The sequence below is a fragment of the Embiotoca jacksoni genome, unplaced genomic scaffold (assembly GCF_022577435.1).
Source record: "Embiotoca jacksoni isolate LCO1_2020_lvr unplaced genomic scaffold, fEmbJac1.0.p SCAF_8, whole genome shotgun sequence".
Lineage (NCBI taxonomy): Eukaryota > Metazoa > Chordata > Actinopteri > Embiotocidae > Embiotoca > Embiotoca jacksoni.
Window position 1 is genome coordinate 19836148 of NW_027185436.1, and position 18338 is coordinate 19854485.

Consider the following 18338-nt stretch of genomic DNA (forward strand, 5'->3'; position numbering starts at 1 on the left):
ATCCTAAATATGTACAAGACACATGAATATCACCCCAGGCTCTGACTAAGCAGATTTCTTGTCAGAGGGACATAGAAGTGCAACAATAAAGGTCAAGCTGTTAAATGCATTTCTGCCTGAAATGATTTCAGGATGTTAAGTAAACTAAAGCTGCTCTGGGATCACTTTTTATGGATAAGAGAGAAACTCGTAAAATATAATATATTACAATGTTTGGAACAACCTTTCTACTTCGGGCTCCCACGATGTCATAAAACATTGCTGAATGAATTTTACTATAATCGAAGACAATTTTATTGTGAAAAAACATATAAATACTGGAACGATTAGGGAGTACAAAAGGACAGATAAATGCACATACTGACCAGACGAGACCACACAATGATTATATCTGCTCCCACTGCTTTCGGTAAAAATGCAGAGAACTCCAAGTTCTTCCTTTTTATGAAGCTTACAGTATATGTTCAAGTTTGGAGTGAAAAGGGAACTGGAAAGATGAAAGTGAGAGAATATATTATGCTACAACATCACTTTCTTAGAAGTTATTTCAAAATTCTTTGCAGTAAAACGGTCACTGATGTCCTCTTGTTGGAACAATTATGTTAATCAGAAGAAAGCTTGCTTTTACAGCACACTGAAAGGTCTTTCTGACCACCATGACTTTTACGTGCTTAAAAAAAAAGTTTCAAGGAGCTTTTTCCTTTTTTCTTTTCCTGCTGTGATAGCCTGCTGGGACATCCAACAAAAGGTGTTACACATTAGCATTCAAATGGATTTTACAGGTGACATACAGTGCACAAAAGGTGGTGTAACAAGGCAATCCTGTTGTGGTGCACGGGAGACTGGACAACTTCCCCCCCACCCCCCTAAAGTGTGACAACTGCCTTTGAACACTTTCATACTTCACTGACTCTATTTTCAACTGACGATAATCGTTTGAATGCAACAGCCGTGAACTCATAACTTTGACTAGCTGGCTTTAAAGGACTACATGATGGATCCTTACAGTCATCTAGGAGTGGATAGGAAGGAAGGAAAGAAGGAAAGAAAGAAAGAAGGAAAGAAAGAAAGAAAGAAAGAAAGAAAGAAAGAAAGAAAGAAAGAAAGAAAGAAAGAAAGAAAGAAAGAAAGAAGTCACAGTGGATGGTCAACTGGTACAAATGCAATAGGGACTGCAATGAGGACATATGCTCCTGGAAAGCATCTATATTAATCTATATGTAGTAGTTTGTAGATTAAATTGCTTGATTGGGCAAATTCACATTCTTGCAGAGAATTGGGAACGTCCCACTTCCATGTTGAGAGCGTTCACAAAGTGTAAATGAAAAGGAAATGGACCGTAGCTGGGACTTCTGACAGTGAACAGGGGGAAACTCACTTGGATCTATCCAAAGACAACAAAGTCCACCAACCAGCACCTATATGATGTATCTTGTTTGCTGAATCTTCACCAAAAAAAGTATTGCGTTGTTGTGGGAACCACCAGAAGCTTCAGGAAATCCCTGGTCAGGAGTTTGGGATTTTCAAAACTGGTTTGTTTCTGGATTAAATAAATAAGATATAAAATAATAATTTCTGAGTTTTAGAGATGCTGGTTGGTGGATTTTGCTTACTTTGAACAAAGCCAGACTCTATTATCTCTTGTTTTTAATTTAACCAGCTGCTTGCTTATATTCACGAGACGGAGGAGTGGTATCAATTCTCACATCTAACTCCTGGCAAGAATTCAAATAAGCTTTTTCTGAAAATGTTGAATTATTGCTTTAAATTACTTATCTCATAAATGAAAATCAAGCAGCCGGATAAAATGAAAATGCGTTTTAGGGGTGATGAAACATCATCACTGCTGCTTTATAATTATTTTGCTTAACTTTTAAATAACCAATATAACCTTTGGCAAAGATGAGCAGAGTGCAACACACACACACATTACCTTCGACAAGATCCCCAAGTGAGAAATGTAAATCAAAATTTCACGGCCGGCGGTGAGGGCTGAGCCAGCTACCCCTCACAGTGAGTGTTTACAGGAAGCACAGAGAAAACACACTGGGTTTTTCAGATTTTTTTTTTCCAGGCGTGATTTTACTGATTCTGTTTGTGGCCTTGCTCATCTGCTTGGAGTACCTCGAGGTATCTAAAGTTCCTCGATTAAAAAGACATTTCTCATTTCTTGGAGAGTGTAGGCTGTGGTTCTGTTTGTGCATTGTTGTAGCCTACAGAGTCAATACTGTGCACTCCCACAATTTTTCGTCCAACCAAATATCCTCAATAATGATCCGCAGACCACAGCTCTCTCATCAGAATTATTTTTTAGTTTCACACAGCCACAAGATTTCAAAACACGGGGAATTGCTTTTCATCAGTCACAACATGACAAATCAAACAGTAATTACAATATCTGCCAAAATTAGATGAACAAATCATTTGTCCTGTTCTTATTACATTTTTTCTGTACGGCCTTGTAGATTTCCCCATTGCCCCACAAAAGAAATTCATCATATATGCAGTAGCTGCAGACTAAATATATGGATATAAATTCTGTTGGCAGCATGCCTCCCCGCCTGCCTGGAGGAAAAAGAAAGCCTGAGTCATGTTTAAAAAGTAGATTGTGAGAGATCATAAATCCTTATCTGAGCAGCTTTTGACCAGTCAAAAACTTTATACGCAAAATGTGTGAACATGTTAATGGATGGTAATGAGGAAAATGGAATCAAGTGGGTATTTACTTCACAACAGGTCTGAAACAGCAACTGACAGCTGTGAGGGGAAGACTGTAGTAAGTAGCAGATTATTGTTTTCCAACTGAATCACACGCAGGAACAAACACCCTTTTTTTTTTTTATAGCTCGCCTCAGCACTGGCTTTTCATGCCTGGCTTAACACATACACATATGTCTCCTGGCGCAGGTTAATTTCCTTCCTTCACAGTGAACGAGCCTCCCCCCCCCCTCCAAAAAAAAAAAAAAAAGGAGGGGGGATAGGCAGATTAAGGTGGTGATGTCTTCATAATACCATCACTGCCTTGACCTGTAACACCCACTGTCCCTCAGCAGCCCTTCTCTATTCTCTTCTTCTTTTCACTGCACTGGAGCAATATTTCTAAACTGACAGAGAACATATGGTTATAGAAAGCAGGGATTCTTAATCTGTTTCTGGTTTCAAGGACTGGGAAGTCTTTTTGTCTCACTGACAAGCAAAGAATGGCATCGCCTGTATGCACTCCACTTGCTCTAAAAGCAAACCTGTTTACAGGAAAACTGAACTCATTTCTACACCGTTGTGTCTCGTGGACTGACACGGACCTCCTGCCCTGAGTTTGAGGAGTGTAACCCAGATACAATCGATACTGTTGGCAAGAACAGGATAGAAGAGAGGACAGCCAGGCATGTGAAAATATGTCAGCTCCCCTCGCATGCAGCAGCAAATCCAATCCAACGTGTAACATCCACAGGACAATGCATGGATTTAAAGAGATTTCTTTCTCTCCATGGGCTGCACCACTCCTCGATGGTCTCATCACAAACACATTTTGTCATCAATTGTCAGTGTTTCTTTTAATTATACAGTCATTTTCACATAGAATGCCTAGTACCCATTTAATTATTCCTTTACACAAACAATGCATAATAATAATGACAGGAATAATCAATACAAAATTCTTTAAGAAAATCCACATTGTTACTTTTAGACACACACACAAGGCCTTCCTTGGACCTGACAGATTTATACACTTTGGAAAATATCAGTCCTGAAGTTAGACTCACGGGTTTTTAATAATTTGTGTGGCTTGTTCCACAATAAACCGAAATGCATATATATTTAATTCTTTTGTCGGTTAGAACTGATAATTTCATAGGACAGATAAGCATCTCAAGTACGAAGGACGGATTCATGCAAATGATCTGAGGACAAGATGCTCCCACTGTGATTATTCCCCCACTTCTTGTGGTTCTGCTAATAGCTGCACTTGTGCACCAAATGCAAAAACAAACAAACTGCACAAACAGTATCTGTGAGAGTAAGGTGCAACGCTGCAACTCTTCCAAACAGATGTCAGTAAACCAGGAGATTATCAGCTCGTCCCCATAACACACACACACACACACGCACACACACTCAAAGATGCACATCCTCAATGCTCTACAAGCTACATAATAATAAAAAACAAAACTTGCAAGTAAAAAGTGGCTTTGTTGGCTCATGTTGTATGGCGATATACTCTGACTAAGAACAAAAGAACAAGGTCAGTCTCTCCACAGAGCTGACTTCCACTGTAGCTGAGGTCCAGTTGTTATGTTCTATCATTTACAGTTGACCTTGCTGACCCTGCTCCTGCTCTCGTGTCAGTCAGGGTGATAATTATCTCTCTTCAAATATATCTCTCCGTTCCAATCATCTTTTCAGTGCACATAATGATATTGTACTATGCCCCCCAGTATTTTCTTCACTGCTCCAGAATCTATCATCTCATATTAGAGATAAAACCACTTAATCTCGTGGAAAAATCCATTTACCTCTGCTTAGTAATTGCACTTCATGTGGGCAGCTCAGACCTCACACTCTATGGACCCTGATATAGTGCACGTGCACGGCCTCGTCTCGTTCACCAAGGAGTCCATTGTCTCCGAGTTGGAGTGGTAGCTCAGATAGTACTCTTGCAGCTGAGAGTTAAGGTCCTGCTCCTGCTTGCGGGCTTTTTTCCTGCGCTTATGGTTGACTGAGTGCTGCTGCAGCTGCCTCATGGTGTTGGGGTATCGCCTCCATGAAACATAAATAACCAGGAGGATCAATGACACTGACAGGAACAGGGCTACGCTGCCTGCAATGATTTTATGGAAAGCCATATGTTCAAACTGTAGCTCTGGGGTAAATGATGTGGGGGGTTCAGGAGAGATGTGGGATGCAGAGCTCGTGGTTATGGACTCTGTTGTCTGTCTGTCTGTCCCCCAAGGACGGACAGAGGAAGTGGTTAATCCCTGCACAGGAGACTCAGTGCGAGTCAGGTCTGTAACAACAGAGGAAGATGGGCGAGTTGTGATGTTCATACTTTGTGTTGAGGCCACGATGATGAGACCCGTGGTTGAGAGCACATTTGACACGCATGTCGAGTGGTTCCTCACCACGTCCACCACTCTTTCGCCCTGCACAGACTTGGGACTGCTGCATATCATGCTGATGTCTTTGGAGTCTTTGAAGGTTGTGAGCCATCCCATGAGAGGGCAGATGCTGGTGCTGCAGTCCCAGGCGTTACCTGCCAGGCTGATGGTGGTCAGGGAGGTCCATGCTGCTACAGCTTCCATAGGGACACCGCTCAGCTTGTTGGATTCAAGGTTGAGCATTTGTAAGTGTGGCATACACTGGAAAACAGCGGGGTCCAGAATTTGGATTTCATTCCCTGAAAGGTCCAGTTTTTCAAGTTTCTGCCAGGTCCACGGCACACCTTGGCTGATGGATCGAATGCGGTTCCACTGCAAATAAAGAGCCTGGAGGTTGGTAAGGCGTGGGAAAATAAAGAAATTAATCCTGGAAAATTGATTGTGCTCTAAATGAAGCTCTTTCAACTTGAACAACCCTAAGAACGTTGTGCGTGTGAGACTCCGCAGGCGATTATAACCCAAGTCCAGGAACTCCAGGCTGCGGCATTCCAGAAATGTGCGAATTAGGATCTGTCTCAGTCCATTAGATCGAAGATGGAGATTCTGTAACTTGCGCAGGCCGGTGAAATGGCCCGGCTGCAGAGACTGCAGCTGATTGTAGGATAAGTCCAGATTTCTCAGGTTTGGTATGGCGCTGAATGTGTTGTTGTGCAGAACGGTTATTTTGTTGGAGCTGAGGATCAGTTCCTTGAGTCTGCGCACACCCTGGAAGGCTAAAGCATCTATAGCATTGATAGAGTTGTGGTCCAAGTAAAGCCAGATAAGCTGATTGAGATGAGCAAACTGGTACGGCAGCAGAACCAGCAGGTTGTTATAACGCAGTGACAGACCCTGGCATCCTGTGGTGATGTTTTCTGGAATGTCTTGGAAGATGCCAGACTCGCAATAAACAATCTTTCCTTCACAGCGACAACTCGCAGGGCACGTTCGCTCCCCCTTGCTGAGCAGCAGCAAAACAGCTGCTTGCAGAAGAAGACATGATAGCCTCCAGTCCAGCATCACAGAACCTGTTGGGGGTAAAGTGGGGCACAGGCAATCAAAGAAATGACTCCCTATTAGAAAATGTGCTCTTAAAAACATTTAAATAAGCAAAGGTGAGAAATTCAGTCTTCAAACAGGAGACCATGAAGTGAAGAGCAGTTTGAGGATAACTGAGACACCAGACCTGCTTCATGAAGAATTGATAGTAGTCTGACATTTGCTACTTTAAAGCTACGAATATGTGAATCTTTTCAGACACAAAGAAACATTAAGACAAAGGAAATATTATTAAGATAAACAGATACATAAATAAAGACCAGCTCTACTTATCCTTAGGGGGGAAGAAAATTCAGTTAAGGAGCTGATAATTCTGCCAGTAAAAAAATATATAATAGCTGTCGTCTTGGCTACGACGAACCTCAAGAGGGAGAAACTGTCACTAAATTGTGATGAACATAATGACTTACCCATCGTTACCGAGGGAAGGAGTAATCCTCTGGGGGCAAATGATTGAAAGAGCGCGTTAAACTGCTCTCAGTCGCAGTTCATACAGCGTCAGAGTCGTCCCGCATACTGGGCTTTACTTGTAAAGCAAAACGCAAGTTTTCCGCAGCGGTCCTCAACCCCTGATCTCTGGAGTCGCCGCTATAGTTCAGCCTGCTGTGTGCGCAATTACCCATTTGAGCGCCAGTAGACTGATGCACAATCGTCTACTCCACGCAGACTCTCTCTCTCTCTCTCTCTGCCTCTATCTCTCTGTTTCTCTCTCTCTCTCCTTTCTCAGAGGCGTAGGCGTCTTTAAGCACACACACACACACACACACATATATATATATGTGTGTGCATATATATATATGTATATATATATGCTTACAAATATGTATAGCAGCTTTACACATTTTGCCATTGAGTAACTCAATGTACTGCCATTTTTTTTTATTGATGACCTGTTTACGTTTATGACGAGTTGAATGAAAGTTAAATCTAAAATCAAATTGATGCTAAAAAATAAACTAATGTTGATCAAATCTATCAAATCGTTTGTAACGAACCCTTAGATATATTTTTCTTACTACAATATGAGGTGATCTGAAGAGCTACAGCATAAAGACGCATTCATTCAGTTTAAATATACATACTGCTGATGATGATGAAGATGAAGAAGATGATGATGATGAATACAACTAAAAAAAATTCCTTAATCCCAAGAAGGGAATAGCATGATCCAAATTCACCATTCATTCATCAGTGCCTTTAATCATTCAGTCAGAAATGAAAGGAAATAACAGGAAGTTGGGTAATCAGGATTTTTCAGTAAATTATTAAAAGGATTATATGGAAACATTTTAAATGTAATGTTGACACGTTTATTTAGATAAACAGTTAACACCTCTTGGTGTCTGGGGATGCTGCTGAAGAGGCAGATACATCAGGATTATGGGTATTTAAATGAATGGATGCAACAGAGGAAGGAGGGATATAAACCTGCTTAAAGCATAGGAGGATGTAGGGATGGCTCTAATTCTGCGTCATTTGTCCTAATTTTGCTTTGAACAGACATTCATTCACCACATTGGACACAGCAGTCGGGAAAATCTTTGGACAACCGTCTGACAGTCTGAGTTGTGTGTGATGTGTGGTAACAGTGACCCCTAGTGCACGCAAGGAGAAATGTCATGTTCGAGGAGCTTTTGACACTGATCTACAAAAACATGACTTCAGGAAAGATGAGAGAAATCAGCAACCAGGTCACTTGTAGTCACAGGAAATAAACTAATGAATTCTTATCATTACTGGCCGTGAGTGTGGTCATATTCTTGGTCAAACAAGATTTCCTCTGATGCCTGTGGGTTGCATAAGAAAGAGAAATATATTTATGAATCCACTCCATGAACACTTCAGCGGGTTAAGATAATGCCTCCCAGTGGCACACACTGCCATTGAATGTCAAACAAAATCTGCTCTTCAAAGGGTATAAGCCCACTTCTCTTAGGATATCACATGTCAATCAGGTAAGGTGTCTGTTTGACAGTGATGCTGTTTAGATAAGGGTGCTTTTTCGACATTTAGGCAGAAGACGGCTGTGTGATGCTTTCTGTTCTCTGTGAGGGACGGTGTGCTGTACTCACTGTCACTTTCATGTGTCAGCTCCACAAACAGGTTATTAGCTGGATATCATCTGGAGAAATAGACGATGACTGCACACCAGCCACATATTTGATGAATCCCATTTTTTACCTGGCAATAAAAGAAGACATATCAACTGAGCCTTTATCAAACCCATTCATAGAGATGAAAATGTGAGTTCACCTTTACAACAATATGCTTATGGAGATAAAGTTACAGTAGAAGGGGATGAAAAGTTGGAATTTAAAGCCATATGCAATATGCTTGTGTGTGACTGACTTGTTTAAGGGCAGCTGTGTAGCAGGTGCACATTGCTATATAATATACAAACAGCTGGATTGACAGATGGATAGATTAATTTATTCAATCAGTCATCGTTCACTGATTTTTTTCACTCTTCTCACTGAGCCCCAAAATTTCCAAAAATCATATGTCAGACAAAGACATGCAAGCCTCTCATTCAGCTAAGACCACTGTTGCATGCAAACAGCAGACAATCCTCCATGCTTATGTAGTCAAAGTGGCATTTCATGATGTTTGGCATATCCAAGATGGACCGTAATTTCTTCCTAAAAGTCACAAGCCTTTGTCTTGAGATGGTTGGATAGCATGAATTTATTTATCTATTTAATATCTTATGATACGTGCATCACAATAACAACATGTAATGGGACATTTTCAAACAAAAGACCTCCAGAAAACACAAGTACACACAAGGAAAACAAGTGCAACTCTGCAGTTGATGCAGAGAGACACTGAGGCTCTGTTGCACTTTGTGGAATTATATTATTTGCATCATTTTTTTTTCTGGTATTTGACAATTTATTTTTTATTACTAAATGAATTGCATTTATTTGGAGGCCTACTGTAAGTATCCATTGTAAGACTGGCAGTGTGAGGAGGGTTTCCAGAACATCTCATCACTCATGCAAACACACTGACTCTCAGCCTCTCAGACTCGGGGGCTTCATTAAAATTTCATTTGCACGTAAAGTCCAAAGAAAGTAGGAACAACTACAGTAGTGCTTGAAAGTTTGTGAAGCTTTTAGAATTTAGAAGTCCTAAAAGTAGACAAAGAAAGCCAATTAAACAAATGACACAAAATATTATACTCAATATAACATACCTGTGTGTGTGAAACTCTGATTAGCAGCTAATTTGAAGGTGAAATTAAAGTCAGGTGTTTTCAGTCAATAGGTTGATAATCAGGTGTGAGTGGGTGCCTTGTTTAATTTTAAAGACGAGAGATCGATCAAAGTCTTCACAACACCTGTTAGTGGAAGTGTATCATGACACAAACAAAGGAGCACATCGGATAATGTTCATGAGTCCACCATCAGGATAACACTGAAAAACAATGGTGTGCATGGCAGGGTTGAAAACAGAAAGCCACTTCTCTCTAAAAAGAAACCATTGCTGCCTGTTTGCAGTTTGCCGAAGATCACGAGGACATGCTGGAAGGTTATTGGAAAAATATTTTGTGGACAGACAAGACCAATATAGAACCTTTTGATTGAGATGAGAGTTATGTTTGGAGAAAGGAAAACAAATATGCAGCACTGATCAATGGTTCCAGCAAACTGTTATTACTGTGCCTATTGCGGCACACGGGGGTCACACCAGATACTTAAAGTAAAGCTTCAGCCACTATATTGGATAATATTGGATCATTTTCTTCAATAAATGAATGACCAAGTGTAATATTTATGTCTCATTTATTGATTTGGGTTTTCATTTCAGGAATTCAAGGACTTTAGCAGAAATATACAGAATTCAAAAGGGTTCAGAAACTTTCAATTTCTACAGCACTTTGATTATATAAGCAAAGTAAAAAGTAGAAAAATAGTAACATATCTTACATATTTAACTATTTGTTATTTACATGCACTTATCCAGATGATGTGGCATTTTCAGGATAGTATTTTTTTTAGAAAATGTATAACAAAATCTATAATATGATTGTCAGTTTTGGGGGTGAAAAACATCTCCAGTTCTGCAAACCTGAAGAATATGATAATTCTATGTTAATCATGGTTGAACCTTCAAAGTTGCCTAGACTTTAAGATTTTAATACAAAAGTAGAAAAAAAAAAATTTGAAAAAAAAAATTGCATAAGCAAAAAGGGTGATTAATTTTTTTAATGTGCTGCTAATTTTAGCATGTGGTAAACTTGAGAACTTCTCTTAAAAAGTTTTAAGAGAGGTTTACAAAATTGATTCTGTTGTTGTTGTGTTTGCTGGTTAGTATACTGCCTCCAGGTGAACTGACGTGTGGATCCACAGAGTAATGCAACATTAATACTTCTCTCAGGCTGTATCGCACTAAAGTACTCAAAACTATTACTGCGTATGTCATGGGACAGAATGTGTCCACTGTCTGTTCGCTGAATGATGGGCAGAACAGGGTCACCCCTGATGCCCCAGTTTCTCCAAATTGTCTGATTTACTTTTCTAAAATTTCCCACTTTAAAAGTATTATTGTTGTTTGACTCCAAATTTAAATGTGGCAGCACATTATCATCATCTCTATAATGCATTACCAACTGATTCTCAAGGGGTTCCTGCAAAAGTGTGTTTCCTTATGCATGAGAGCAATATTTGAAAAGATAAACTACAATATACAGCCATGGTATCTTCATCTTCTGTTGAAATCTTGCTGGGAAAAAGACTGGTTTAACCTTTCATACAATATTTTAATGATGGTTTAATGGTGTTTTCAACCAACATTTTTTCAGTAAGATCATCAGTGTTGTAGTACCTCAGGTGCTGGCGGTTCAGCTTGTGAATTGAGCTAAGATCTCCATTGAGATGCTTGTTGCACATCCAAGAAAATATTTCCCTAAAATGAAGCAGGATATGAATCCACATCAGATGAACAACTTTTCAAACGTCAGAAAACGTCTAGAACCTCGTCGGTGCCTCCTGAATTGTGTCCAGCCGAGGCACAATCAATGAATTCTGGTAAGATCTGGATCAGCTTTAAGGAATCAGTTTCATACAGTAATCAGGGCATAGTCAATTTATAACCTTTTGGTGTGTCAATGGACAGACAGAAGCAGCAAGGGATAAAGTGCCAGATGTTTTGGGACCAGCCGTCTCACAAATATTTACCAGCTGCTGGGATATTTTGTATGTTAGGAAGGTAATTCAAGCTTCAGATTTAGAAGTCCGGGTGTGCGTTAAATGAGACCGGCTTCAACACCAGTTTAAGTCCGTCTTTGTGCTAATTATTTCACTATTTATACATTTCCAAACTCAGTGAGATTCATTATGCTGCAAAAAAGCAGGTCCTTCACCTGCTCTATTATTCAGGGCTCAGTCAGTCACAGACAGTCATTAAAGTTTCATGGTGAGCAATTTGGTAGCCGAGTTATTTGCAAAGTGAGGTGAGTGCATATGGTGGTACTATACCTTTGTTGTTTATAACCTGGGCTTCAGTGCTTTACAAGTGAAGGGGAAGCCATTCTTGTCTCTCATGGGGTTAACTTGTACTTGATGACACCTGAGGGGACATCACTAAGCAGCACTGACTCAGCGAGCCATCAGGTCCAATTTATTTGTCTGACAAGCTATCAGATTTCTGCTGCAAGTAAAATAAAAAAATAAAAATCATGAAAGTGTACAAGTTAGAGCTTAAAGAAGTCATGGTAGCCATTCCGATGCTAAAAGATGACTATAAACAGACTGTAAAACTCAATTATTGATCCACGTATTTCTGCATTGCTTGTATTTGGCACTTAAAGCAGATACCCAGAAAATCTGAAAGAAACGTGAAAGTGGGTCATGTCAGATTTGTTCAACAACATAAATAGGAATTGATGCACAGACCACAGGGACTTTAAAGGAACTTAGCATGAAATGATTGCACAGCGGTGACGTGCTGTGATTTTCAAGAGTGGGAATACAACAGGAGGTAACTGTTATTTTTCACCATAAGAATCTCTGGCTGTTTGTTTTTATATATAGCTGTACATCAAAATGACCAGTTGTTTGACCATTTTGTGGACGATGAGAAAGGAGACAAAAGGGACCAAACTCATGATGTACTGATGAGAATTGTAAAGTATATTTGAAAAAATTAAAGCCAATTTCAGTCAATATCTTAATCAAACACTTGGCAGCAACAGTGGGAGGAGATAGTGTTGCATTGCTTGATTAAGAACATGTTATATATAGTAATATTATTTGTAACCTATTAATTTCCAGATTTTAATGATTTATGTGTTTTATTTTTATTGTTATACTGTTTACAGGGGACCTATGGATGGCAGGGATTCATTGTCATAAACCACATTATAAGACCCTTTTTAATGAATAAAATGCATCTATGCTTATTCAGCAGATTTGATCTTCCTGGCTCATCTGAAATGGTAAAAATGTTTACACATCCTCATTCATGCCCTTCATTTCTTGATCTCCATGTTTTTAACATATAGTTGGAGTCTAAATCTTTAGAAGAGCAAACTACAGTGTGGGAAAGAAATCTGAATGAATAAAAATGAAAAAAGACATATTTACACCGTTCAAAGGTTGTAGAATAATTGATGATGGTTGATGTTGATGGTTGAAAAGCAAGTATGGCAAGTAGCAATATCTCTATGCATCAGTGGCATAAAAAATCTTTTGAAAAAAAATCTCTATCAGTTTATTTAAATTTGTTAAATTTAAAATACAAAAAAACTGGGTCAGTGCCCCCACAGTTATGAAAGAAAACCTTTATACCTTGTCACTAATTCTACCACGAATAATCAACACCAGGGAAAATCCTCCTTTACTGTCCATTTTGGATGAAGATGTTTTTTTGTTTTGTTTGTATTGTGTATAAAAAATGTATATGACTTATTTTACCTGTGGGCACCACACAGTGTCACATTAGAAACACAATTCTCATGGATGAAGGTTTGGAAGCATCATCAGATGGTTCTTATGACATTGATGGGTGTGACGCACATTCAAAGCCATGTAATTGTCATTGCTATTCTTGCAGTCACCGTGATGTGTGTGTGTGTGTGTGTGTGTGTGTGTGTGTGTGTGTGTGTGTGTGTGTGTGTGTGTGTGTGTGTGTGTGTGTGTGTGTGTGTGCATGTAAGAGAGAGCATGTGTGCATGTGTCCGTGCGTGTGTGTGTGTGTGTATTCCTGCCCGGCCCTTCAATTCCAGTCAGCCAATTGATCTAACAATGGAATTTAATTCAGCGAGTGCCGCTGAAGTGCTGGATGCATCCGTTTTACTTTTGTTTCCAGCGATTTCTTTGTCACCAACTATCTGTGATTTGAGCTCAAATGTTCATTAATGTCCATTACTGGGTAATTATGTACTCATTAAGTGCAGGGGCAGAGGGACCCATTAGAAATGATGACTTTGACCCTGACTCAAAGTCCCATTATGAAGCCTTGAGAGCACACTTTGTTTACGTGTGATGCATTTCAGTGTCAATATGCAACAATGAATATTGTGAAACAGCAGGGACAAGGTTTTCTGAACTTTTTTAATTTGTTGTGCACCTGCAACCCATCTGTATACTGTATACACAGCCATCAGAGGTTTTTGAAGACTGTTTTTGTATTTTGTTTAAATTTCTAACAAAATAACAATAGGGCTTTCGCACCTTTCGGTGCTTGGACCCTAATGATCACTGCAAATACAATAAGTCAGGAAAAGATAAACAATAGGTGGAAGTTGTTTGACAGTTTCATTGGAAAAGGCCCCGATCTGTTAACAACTGTAGATGCTTGCGTATCTTATTGTAACCCAAACTTTACCTCAACAAGGTGATCTTTCTATTACAGGCCCACCTGCGCAAAAACTAATTAAGAAGATTTTACATCTGAGATGTTGTCAATAGTTCCCTAGATAAATGCTCAGATACAGAAACAAATCCAATGCATAATCAGACTTAATAACTAGCGAAATAAATAATTAGTGCATTTACGTCACTCATAATTAAGTTAATTTTGGAGGTATCTTACATGACTGAATATTTCTATTTTATGCAAGAATTCTTCTGTTCAGTACATTTTAATCATCTACCTACATGTATTTGAAACAGATCATCAACAGGTTAAGATCTTTACACCAACAGATGAACTTGTAAAAAGCGATTCATAGACCAAACTGAACAGTGTAAAGACACAAATCAAATAAACCTCAGCTTGACCACAACTACCACCACACAATATGTACAGCTATAAACTAATGCATTATGTTATATAGCTATAGGATGATGCGACACTAAATATGACCATTTTCTATAATGACTCCCTCCTCTGTGGATATATCTTCCAAAGGTAAAGGTTACATAACATTTCTCAGCACCCTATAATTTAAAATGCTGTGGTATTTAAGTCTTCATGAATGCATCTCTTGAGATTTATCTACATATGTTAAACTACAGGCTGTTCAGAAGCGTTTGACTGGCAGTACATCTTCACAAATATCTAAATGCAGGGCAAACAGTGTTCCCATTCCTCGGCTATAATTAATATGCAGGCTGTGTTGGTGGGAACAATGAAGTCCACTTTGGTGTGAGCTGTGGTGTGTCACTCAACGACCAGAAGAGGGCATCTCAAGTCCTCAAACGGAGCGCCTGTGAGCTCGGTATAATCCTACACCAACATCATTCCTGTTGCTATACAACTGATATATTCTTGATACCACGGTCAACGGGTCTAATCCACCACAGACTGCGCCTTTTCTCTCCGCTGTCCACGCCTGGAGCAGCATACGACCAACTTGCCGGCTTTGGACCACAGTTTATTCCCCCCTGATTTCGTCACTTGGTCGGTTTCCAGTGTCTTTTCTGCCACTTAACCCAGATTCAACAATTGGCGACTCGGTGTTAGGAATGTATTTCACAGCCTCTCAGAAGACGCGCTAAAAGAGTGCCATTCTCACTAGGGTACAAGCTTGAGTGCCTCCATCCAAGGGCTCTGTAGAGGTGGCAGTCAGAAATATGCATTACCAAGCTGATGTTGTGCGGTAACGGAGCAAATTACAGACAGAGGTTGGTGCACACCTTCTGGAGCATCTCTTCTCTCCGACAGGTGTGCGGCTGTGGGCAGAGCGGATCTGGACACGGCGCAAAGTGCGTATTTTTTCCGAGCACACGGGCGTCCTGCTTGAGTGTCCAACTATTTGGGCAAAACGCCGAGTGCTTTCTAACATGTGGACCCGGGACGCATGCAACAGAGAGCCTTGAACATGAGGAAGAGCCGACACCGCGCAAATATGGGTAAGTACACTATTCCGCAAGGTACTTATAAAGCATTCATTTCTGCGCAAAGTCTTCAGTCGTTTCCCTAATTACAATTCACTTGGAGCTGATGTTGCTGGTGTCGTTGCCCCCTGCGGTTTGTAAATGATGACTGCAGGCTGGAGAATCTGAAGGAAGCTTTTCTCTCAACAACTATTTGATAAATTATGCCTGATGTATGTGGCTATCTATCACATTTCCTGTGTCTCAAGAGCATGACTGTGACTATGATAATGAGTGTGTGTGTGTGTGTGTGTGTGTGTGTGTGTGTGTGGAGATTTGCCATGAACACGGGGATGCAAATTAAGTCAGCTTCAAATAACCCCCCTCTGTTATCAAATGCCTCAGAACATAGTATGGCTGGTTTCTTGATTCAATTATGATCTATTTTGGGACATTTTATTTTATTCTAGTCTGTTCATTCTGGTAATGTTTGGTAGATATTTTATGTTCTGAATTCTGTTACTTTTCTTTGTCTGCAGGACTTTCTGTGCTTTTCGGATGGCTTGTATTCACAGTGGTGATACCTGCCTGGCTGCTTGCTGCACCAAGCAGCGTCCGTGAACGTCCCTGCCCCCTGAGCTGTAGATGTGATGGGAAAATAATATACTGCGAATCCAATGCCTTCCGTGATGTGCCAAACAACGTCTCTGTGGGCACACAGGGCCTGTCCCTGCGTTACAACAGCCTGGTGAACCTCCGAGCACACCAGTTTGCAGGCCTAAGTCAATTAGTGTGGCTCTACCTCGACCACAATTACATCAATGCCGTGGACGGCCAGGCGTTCCACGGGATACGGAGGCTCAAAGAACTGATTCTCAGCTCGAATAAGATCACGCAGCTAAAAAACAACACTTTCCACGATGTTCCTAATTTACGTAATCTTGATCTTTCCTACAATAAACTGCAGGTTCTCCAGCCTAATCAGTTTGTGGGTCTACGGAAACTTCTTAGTTTACACTTGAGGTCAAACTCCTTAAAAACTGTCCCAATGCGAGTTTTCCTTGACTGTCGCAACCTGGAGTTTCTTGATATTGGCTACAACAGGCTGCGGAGCCTCACACGTAATGCCTTTGCAGGACTCCTAAAGCTCATCGAGCTTCATTTGGAGCACAACCAGTTTTCAAAGATAAACTTTGCGCATTTCCCCCGCCTCACTAATCTGAGGGCGCTCTACCTGCAGTGGAACCGTATCAAAGTGCTAACCCAGGGCCTGCCATGGATGTGGACTTCCTTGCAAAAGTTGGACCTCTCTGGAAATGAGCTCCAAGTTTTGGATCCGAGCACATTTCAATGCCTGCCTAATCTTCAGACTCTTAACCTGGACTCCAACAAACTGAGCAATGTCTCTCAGCAGACAGTGGAGGCTTGGATCTCCCTCACCACCATCAGTCTGGCTGGTAATTTGTGGTACTGTAACCCCAACATTTGCCCTCTGGTGTCCTGGCTCAAAGCCTTCAAGGGTAACAAGGAATCTACTATGATCTGTGCCATCCCTAAGGAGGCACAAGGAGAGAAAGTAACAGATGTGGTGGAGACTTATAACATCTGCACAGCAACGCCGAGCCCTGTCCCCTCAACGACATCGCCCCTCACTTTTGCTGTTCAACCTGAGCTGCCGCCGCTGCCCACACAGTCTGTGGTGGATAAAAAGCTGATCTGGAACAGGACAGCCTCTCCGACTCCTAACGAGGCCTCCCCAACCATCCCCTTGCCCGACACCGAGTATGTGTCCTTCCACAAAATCATAGCTGGTAGCATGGCCCTCTTCTTATCAGTGGCTATAATTCTGCTGGTTATCTACGTCTCGTGGAAACGCTATCCCAGCAGTATCAAACAGCTTCAGCAGCGCTCAGCGGTTAAAAAGCGCCAGAAAAAGGCACGGGAGACAGAGCGCTCCTTTAATTCACCACTGCAAGAGTACTATGTGGACTACAAGCCCTCACACTCAGAGACTATGGATGTGCTGGTTAATGGGACAGGACCTTACACATACACCATCTCAGGCTCCAGGGAATGCGAGGTATGACTGTTGCCCTCCAAAATCCATTTCCACTGCGAGGCATGAGAGGTAAATTTCAACAGTTTGTGGGGGAAAATACTTGTTTTCTCCTCTGCTCTTGTATGTTTTGGGGATAAGGAAGCAACGGTCAGTGCACAGTGACTTGTTTTGTAATATGCTGTGGTTTGCTCAGTTCCATATGAGTACCCAGCTCTTGTTCTGGATCATGCAGTTTTATTGCTAAAATATGATTCCCATTAGCTGAAACTGCAGTGGCAGCTCCTCTTCCTGGGTAACTTACATGCAGTGAGATGCATTACACGCAAAGTAGGTTCATCTTTCAGTCCTGACATAAAAGAGCTCATTGATGAATCTGTGTATTAACAGCCAGCCTGTTATGTATTCACAAATGGCCCGCTGCCCTAAATGGAATGATAAAAATGCATTAGATCAAGTCACTGTGCAGGTGGTCCTCTCCTATCCTGTATGTTTGCTACAACAGATGTAGTAGCAAATGCGCAAGTCATGTGAGTCTCAATATTTGTTTTCTACTGTATCAAATTTAAAAATGTTTACAGTCATAGCAGCTGACCATATATCTCATTCTCTCCTTCTGCCTCTAGCAATTGTGTGCGTAGGATTTTCCGTGTTAGTTTAATTTACAAAGTTCACACAGTCACTGCAGGCTGGAGAACATTATAAAGGCCTGCAGCCAAATAAAAGATAAATTATGCATTTGGGCTCGATTTCTGTCTGGCTTTTGTGTACTACAGCAGGGAGAAGCAGCATTGTGCTGCTTACGTTTCATCCCCAGAAATATGA

The 18338-nt window shown here is 40.8% G+C and overlaps 2 protein-coding genes across 4 annotated transcripts in view; one reads left to right on the plus strand and one right to left on the minus strand.

The window, feature by feature from the left end:
- Positions 1–1143: 1143 nt before the first annotated feature.
- On the minus strand, positions 1144–6805 carry LOC138215892 (leucine-rich repeat transmembrane neuronal protein 4-like). The gene is made up of 2 exons (XM_069178356.1): positions 6605–6805; positions 1144–6163 (listed from the first exon to the last, which is right to left on the minus strand). The coding sequence occupies exons 1-2, from the start codon at positions 6606–6608 to the stop codon at positions 4548–4550; spliced, it is 1620 nt and encodes a 539-aa protein (XP_069034457.1). The 5' UTR covers positions 6609–6805; the 3' UTR covers positions 1144–4547.
- An 8101-nt stretch (positions 6806–14906) lies between these two features.
- LOC138215891 (leucine-rich repeat transmembrane neuronal protein 4) overlaps positions 14907–18338 on the plus strand; it is a 45071-nt gene continuing 41639 nt past the window's right edge. The window contains exons 1-3 of one of the 3 annotated variants that reach the window (XM_069178352.1): positions 14907–15041; positions 15306–15493; positions 15997–17537. In XM_069178352.1, coding sequence (XP_069034453.1) covers positions 15442–15493; positions 15997–17537 — 1593 coding nt within the window. In that variant the 5' untranslated portion in view covers positions 14907–15041; positions 15306–15441. Of the gene's footprint in view, positions 15494–15996; positions 17586–18338 lie in introns of all 3 variants that reach the window. The other 2 variants (XM_069178353.1, XM_069178354.1) reach the window with 2 other exon arrangements.